This window comes from Rhinoderma darwinii, chromosome 2 (genome assembly GCF_050947455.1).
Source record: "Rhinoderma darwinii isolate aRhiDar2 chromosome 2, aRhiDar2.hap1, whole genome shotgun sequence".
Lineage (NCBI taxonomy): Eukaryota > Metazoa > Chordata > Amphibia > Anura > Rhinodermatidae > Rhinoderma > Rhinoderma darwinii.
Window position 1 is genome coordinate 290,638,302 of NC_134688.1, and position 7,816 is coordinate 290,646,117.

General features: G+C 49.6%; 1 protein-coding gene across 2 annotated transcripts in view; it reads right to left on the minus strand.

The window, feature by feature from the left end:
* ARID1A (AT-rich interaction domain 1A) overlaps positions 1 to 1,798 on the minus strand; it is an 80,443-nt gene extending 78,645 nt beyond the window's left edge. For both annotated transcript variants that reach the window (XM_075853454.1, XM_075853453.1), the window contains exon 1: positions 194 to 1,798. In XM_075853454.1, the coding sequence (XP_075709569.1) occupies positions 194 to 856 (663 nt within the window). In that variant the 5' untranslated portion in view covers positions 857 to 1,798. The remainder of the gene's footprint in view (positions 1 to 193) is intronic.
* Positions 1,799 to 7,816: the final 6,018 nt, after the last annotated feature.

Sequence of the window (7,816 nt, forward strand, 5' to 3'; positions counted from 1 at the left end):
ATTTCTGGGGTTACCCATGTTGTAAAGGTAAATCTCGATGCCCCTCATCACTATTGCCACATTGTCATCCTTACCACATCTCTCTCCTCATACCACAAGCAGCAGCTCCACCACTCACATGGCTTTCTCACCACACACACAAAAAATAATTCCCTCCAATATAAGGTCACTTGCGTCCGTCTTAATGCATTACCTGCGACGTTCTGGGCATACTCTGCCCACTGCTGCCAGGGCTCCCGGGTGGGTGAACCCCTCTTTGACTTGCGGCCCAGCCGGCCGCATAGCCTTCAGGTCCTTTGTGCTGCTCCGAGTAGTCTCCTCCAGGGTAGGCCGGGTACCCGCGCCCTGGACTAGGTGCCGTCAGGAGCTGGTTTAGAGTCGGTGTAGCAGCTGCTGGCTGCGCGGGGCCGAATCGTGGGGGAGGAGGATAGGCCGGAGCCGGGGGTTTGCCCGTGGAAGCAGTCGGGCGAGGCGGGGGGTATCCAGGCTGGTAGGCCCGATTCGGGTAGGCCGGATAAGAATTGTAGGCCTCGCTAGGAGGCGTATAGTCCAGGCCGGGGCCAGACTGGAAGACTCCCCGGTTGTAGGAGGAGAAATTGAATCCCCCGGGCGGGTGCGATGAGGCGGAGGAGGCCGCAGGCGCATCTCCTGATTCCTGAAGCGAAGAGGTCGATGCCGCTCGGGTTCCGTTGGATGCTTCAGGCGTGTCGGAGTCCGTGGAGGCCTGAGCCGGGGCCTCAGCCTGGGGTTCAGCAGAAGGAGGGGGGTCCCCGGGGCTCTTCTTTAATTCGGGACCGGCGGCGGGCGGGGTTCCTCCGAGGCTGGGGCCAGAGGCCGGTGCCACCTGGGCGGCCATTGAGCACTATGAGGAGGGTGGGGATGGAGGTGGCCTCCCCCCCCAGGTGTCGGGCTAGTTTCGGGCAGGAGGGGAGGGGAGCCGTTTAGTCGGACACGAGGCGGTGGAGAGGAGGAGGCGGAGAGGCCATTTTACCGAGAGAGGAGGAGGAGAGACAGGCCGCAAAGCGCGGAGCTGGGAGTCCTGGACTGGGGGAGGCTGAGGCCGCAAGACCCGGCTAGTGGAGCACGAGGAGGGAGCCGGGCTGGTAGCTTCCTGCACAAGGATCACACAGAGGAAATCTCGGCCTGGATCAGTGGACGGGAAGCACAGTTCTGCTATTGCCTGGAATACTCTGTAGAGCTGGGGAGGAAGGCTGCAAGTCCCGGAACTGGAGCACAGACAAACACTGGCGATGGACGTCTGAACGGGCACCAAGGTAAATAAAGCCTGGGGACTGGAGTACACACCGGATCTGGAGGACTGTCACACAAGCATAGCAGAAGTGGATTACACACAGGAGTTGGATGATCCCTTCATGCTCTGGCTACAAGGGGAGCACAGCCCTGAAGCATTCACATAGCAGTGGCGCCCGTAAGACCCGGAGATGGGTCACTCTCTCACATGGGAATGGCAAAAAGGGGGAAATGGGAGCTAGGGTACAGAATAGACAGTAGAAGAAAACACGGAGCTGGATTCAAGATGGCAGCAGAGCGCTTTCATTGGCTCTGCAAAGCCCGGAATCTGGAGTCAGTACAGGTGCAGGGACACAATGAAAACGGAGCAAGGGCCGGCGCTGGATCACGGAGAATGAGTCCTCCTTTTCCTATAGGTTTATAAACGAGGTGATATAGAGCCGGACAGTAAGACCTGGACCTGGAGATAAGATCCGGAGTCATCCGATCGTCTCCTATTAACTGAGAACCAAGTCGATCCGGGCAGTAAGACCCGGGGGCGGTGCGCGGGAACCCGAAGGGAGGTGAATCACGTGACAGCGCAGGGCGTGTAGAAACGTCTCTACGTCACAAGGTGTGTGTGCTAAGGACTGATCTTCATTGTGTTCTAACGAAGTAACGTGAGGCATGGTGCATATGAGCATTGTGCATATATGCAATATATATATATGTGTATATGTACGCGGTCACATGGCAACGTTAATGTGCGGCCACGGATCAGGTTCTGCGTAAAGCGGACGTTCTAGAGTGTGCACAGAGATCACATGTCTGTGCTAAAAGCATGACTTCCACAGGACGGCTATTTATTAACACAGGCCAGTCACCATATTAGACGTGTACGCGGCCGCCATGTCTTCATGGTGACTGTATTTTATGGTACAGTTGCTCTTGTGACCCCCAGACGTAGGCACAAAGAGCTTGGAGCGCCGGCCGGGGGGGAGGGGCGCACTTCCCCGGATCTTCATTCTAATAATCACACTGACTGGCCGAGCTGCCCCATAATGCAGCGCGATAGAGCTTGGCAACTCATAAAATCCGGAGCGTGAGAGAGGAGTGTGGAGGGCGGTAATGTGGCTCTCTAGACAAAGGAGGGAGGAGGCTGCTTCAGCCAGGAGAGTGCAGGGAGCCACATTAGTGGACTTGAGTTCGATCACATGTCTCTGCCTACACATGTGCTCCGCTGTATGTACACAATGCTGATGTGTGGCTGCTGCAGGCTTCTCACTCCCAGTTCTTACCACAGACACATGGCCATTGCATTGCTAATTAATGAACATCTTCACACACATCCTGCTAATTAGCTCAACTGTTATTTCTTTCTAAACCACAACATTAAAATTGAGCTAATAAGAAATGCTCCTTGGAAATGTGAAGTTTTATCTTTTGCACTCGACAAACAATGAAAAATATAGCTATCGTGCGCCATGCGGTCTGATAATGACATTGTCCAGTATGAAATACTGAAGCGAATGGTGAAATACTCTGGAATACTGTTCTAGGTGTGCTGAGGGCTTATCAGGGCAGGATTGAGGTCCTTGGGTTAAACATTGGGCCTCCTCAATAACCATTTCATATAATTAAACTGGACATAAACCTTAGGTAACTGTCAGCAGAACCCACTGATATCTACAGGGTCTGATGACAATCTAATGTGTAAGGGGCAGCCTCACTGTCCCCTGGTGTCCGCTGAAGGTTCTGCATGTTGGATTTTAACCTTTATTCACCTCTGAAATCAGCGCTACTAGAGAGATCTAGCAACTGCTTTCCCCCCTCTCGCAATGATCAGCCCCCTATTTCTTTTAGTCAGCAGTGCAGGCAGAAGAATGCAACTTCAGCCCTTTAAATATTAGCAAAACATGCATAATCACCTTTACAGCCAAATATGAACACTTGTCTTGCTGCTGGGAAGGGGTAGAAGGCACTCAGTGGTGGAGGCCTCTGGGCAATTGCCCCTTTTCCACTTCCTATAATCCAGCGTCTGGTCTCGTCCACCCCCCCTCGGTGATGGTGATGTGCTTAGGCCCCTTTTACACTGCATGTGTGACATATGCGTCAGTAAAGCTCCCGGTAAATATGTCAAATGTACCCCTAGGATCTCAATATATCAGCGAAGAGTTTCCTTTTGGCCTCCCCCAAGTGGTGTGCATTAGGGATACCGTTTGTTGCTCGATAGAATAGCCTAGTCAACTACACTATTTTACCCTAGAGGCATCCTGCAAAAAAATATACAGCGCTGTTTTTAAAAAAAAATTGGGGCCTATAGGTGACTAAATCCACTGTATGGCGTTCGTCACTGTTTGGCCTAAAGCCAGGATCATGCACACAGTTTTGATGCGGTTTCTGTGGCAGTTTTGGGCTCCGGTTTTTGAGCCAAAACAGAAGTGGATCCAAAAGGAAGGAAAGGTATAAAGAAAAGACGGAATTGTAACACAAGCTTAATATAAATAAAGCAATTCAATTCTACAGCAAGTTAAAGGGTAACTTAACGTTTGCCAAACTTCTGACATGTCATAGTGACATGTCAGAAGTTTTGATTGGTGGGGGTTCGAGCACTCGGACCCCCACTAATTGCTAAAACAAAGCTGCAGAAGCAGTCGTGTGAGCGCTTAGCCGCTTCGTATCTGTTCGGCTTTTTCCGGAAAGCCAATGTATCGGAGTATGGGCTCATAGACTTTCTATTGAGCCTGTACTCCAATACATTGATTTCTGGAAAAAGCCACACAGACACGAAGTGGCTGAGCGCTCACACGAGTGCTTCTGCCGCTTCGTTTGAGCAATTGGTGGGGGTCTCAGTGCTCGGACCCCACCAATCAAAACTTCTAACATATCACTATGACATGTGAGAAGTATGCCAAAGTTACCCTTTAAAGCAATTCCAGCACAGAACAAGGTTGGGAGTTCTGCTGTTTCAGAAAAAAGCTAAAGGGGCTGCTACACTTTGAGCACCATCGACCCTTTATTCTTTGCATCACTGGGCATCCCAGCAGTCAGATCCTCACCAATGAGATCTAGTCAATATGCCATCCATGTTTGTTGTTAGGAAAAAAATATTCAAACATGCATTGTTTTGTACACAATACAGTATGCCCTAACCATTTTCAATTTTTTTTTTGTAGTGTGTTTAGTCCCATTGACTTCAGTGAGGAAAAACCAAAAGACCGGGCCACCGAATGTAGATACCACAAATGTAGTTCCAGCATGCAGTACTGCATTGTGGTTTGGAATATATGTTCTCTGTACATATTTCTATTTGCAGCACGGTAGTAAGGCAGCTCCTTTTAAAGCTATCCCAGGCAATGAATGAGAAGTTCAGGTGTCTGTGTCAGTCTCTCCACCAGGGAGGCTACCTGACTGTCATAGAATGTAAGAGGGTGATGTGTACACAAGCTTATTTGATGTATTCGCCTCTCTAGTTCATGTTTTTATACATCATTGCACGCTGTCAAAGAGATGAAGAAAGTCCTTTGTAATTCGTCTTAAGGGTACGTTGACATATGCCAGTAGTAGCGTGGCACTATCCATGTGTCACATACAACAGGATTCGAGGGCCAAAAACACTGGCACTGGATTTCTCTAGTATAAAGTGGGCAATGAAAATATAAAGCCACTTGGAGATCATGTCATAGTAGGTTTTAAATGCTGCATTTGAAAGTGCTGTGCAGTTTTAACCAACTGACATATAGAAATACATCATAACTTGTCATCGGTGGGGGGTCTGTGCTCTGTGACCCCGCTGTTGGCTAGAGCGAAAGGGCGACAGCACTTGTTAGAGCACCCTGCCTTGTGAGAGTTCCTCGGGAGCGATTAAGATTTGGCCATAGACTGTAATACATTCTAATGGCTTGTCATGTATTCCTAGAGAAGGTGAAGCCACTTTTTTCTATTTATCAAAGGGGGTCACAGCATACAAACTCCCACTGATGAGAATTTCTGTCTAGAACATCTCAGAAGTTATTTGAAACTTGAGGTACACTTGAAAGCAACTCTTTAATCCCCCGCACTAATGCTTAGTTGGCTCAGTATATGTGTGGCAATGATGTTCTGAAGTGGCGGATTAAGTAGACCATAGGCCCTGGGCTGTTACCCAAACTTGGGCCCCCCTTCCGCACCGCCGCCCTGCTGCGTCGTAACTATTGTTAACACTACCTTTTTGTGCAAGCATTAACAAATGGGTGTTATGATTCCCCTTGTCACAGGGCTGTGTCCCTACATACTGACAGGATCACACTTTGCACGGACACATCCAAGATTTTCCTATAATAAACATGTCAGGAGAGGTGACAGATTCTCTATAAATCTAGTGACTCACAGGTAACGACGTCTCAGATTCTCAAATTATTTTTTTTTCTCCATCCGGTCCAGAGTTCATGACGACTTCTCCCGGCCATGACCCATTTCTGCAGAATTTGTCACTCAGATGTCTTCGGCTCCTCATTTTTACAACATTTCCACAGCTATAAACGAAAATAAAATGATCATGGTGCCAAATATAATAGCACCAAACACTGCACCTCTGAACAAAATAGTACCAAACACTGTGCCCCTGAATATAATAATACCATACACTGTACCCCTGAATATAATTGTGCCAAACACTAAAATAAAACGAACAAGGATGTGACCCTTGGTAGCTGGCGGGCACAATATACATAAACACAAAAAGAGCTGCCTGCAACAGCCAAACCCAATTTCCCAGCCACCACTGATAATGAGAATAGTAAACTTTAATAGCTACGTATAGCTGGACAGACCACAGTTATGATTTAAAAATATCACCAGCCGAGATCGGACGTACAAGTATGTAACCTGATTAAACAGGCATGTATATGTGTAACGTAGGAGTGTATCTTCCCTTACCAGTTAAATTGTTTAGCAACTAGTAGGTAGCAGTAGGTCTGCTGAGCCCCGTGTACCCCTGAGGACGCTACTCAGTAGCGAAACATGTCGGGGGGGCTGCTAATGTTTTAGACACTGCCGTTGATCGGACCTACTGCTACCTACTGTCCAGCTATACGTAGCTATTAAAGTTTACTATTCTCATTATCAGTGGTGGCTGGGAAATTGGGTTTGGCTGTTGCAGGCAGCTCTTTTTGTGTTTAAACACTAAAATAATGCACCAAATACACAATGCCCTCCTGTACATAGTGCCACACACAGCCCCCTGTATATATCACACCCCCCCCCATAGATAGAGCTACACACAGCCCCCTGTAGATATTACACACACCCCCATAGATAGAGCCACACACAGCCCCCTGTAGAAATCACACATCCCCCTATAGCTAGCAACACAAACATCTCCCTGTTCACAGCCCCCTATAGATAGCGCCATACAGCCGCCCTGTAGATAGCACCACACAGCCCCCCTGTAGCGAGCGTCACACACAGCACCCTGTAGATATCACACATCCCCCCTATAGCTAGTGTTACATCTATGGCCACGGCCCGTCGTTCTGACTTACCCCTCGACGGCCGTGGCCACGGACATGTGTGCTCTCTGCTGCGTTGTCCCCCAGTGAGGCTCTGGCACTCACTTCCTGGTATCGAGACTGTCTCCCGGAGGGCGCCTGCGCGTACACTGTCTTAAAGGGCCAGTGCGCGCATAATTACAATCTGCAATCAAGCCTAGAATGCTACTGGGCTATAAAAAGGGCCCTGCCCTCTTGTTCTTTGCCTGAGTGTTGTTCTTTACTCAAAGTTTGTCTTGCTAATGGTCCCCTAGTGTCTTCCAGTTTCCAAGTGTTCCCTGTTCCTGTATCCTGTTTCCCATGCTATCCAGATCTAGTACTGTGCTGAGTTGTTGTCGTGCTTTGTATATAGTGTCACACAGTGTTCCCCCCTTGTATATAGGGCCACACCGCACTCGCCCCTTGTATATAGGGCCATACAGCGCTCCCCCTTGTATATAGTGCCACACAGCTCTCCCCTCCCCCCTTGTATATAGTGCACACAGCGCTCCCCCCCTTGTATATAGGGCCACACAGCTCTCCCCTCCCCCCTTGTATATAGTGCACACAGCACTCCCGCCCTTGTATATAGTGCACACAGCGCTCCCCCGCTTGTATATAGGGCCACACAGCGCTCCCCTCCCCTCTTTTATATAGTGCACACAGCGCTGCCCCCCCCCCTAAAAATATATTGTACTTACCTTGTCCCGTTTCCGCTGCGGACGGGCACATGTGCAGATCGGCGTGATGCAGTACGTCATCACGCCAGCCTGTGCAGGGAGTCTTCCCGGCGCCTTATAGGCTGCAGGCCTAACGTGGTCTGCAGCCTATATTATTTATTTGTATCTGAGGACTCAGATACAAGTGAATGTGGCTGCCGCTAGCACCGGGGCCCCCTCTAGTGCTAGCAACACCACCAGGCACGAGGAAGCCCGCACGGTGCGGTCATGTGCGGTTCGGGCGGCCATGGGAAGCTTGGGCCCCGGGCGGCCACCCGAACCACCCTAATGATGATCCGCTTCTGATATCCTGATATCCTTATTTTGCACTGGGGTTTTAGTAGTTTGTATTTTATAATT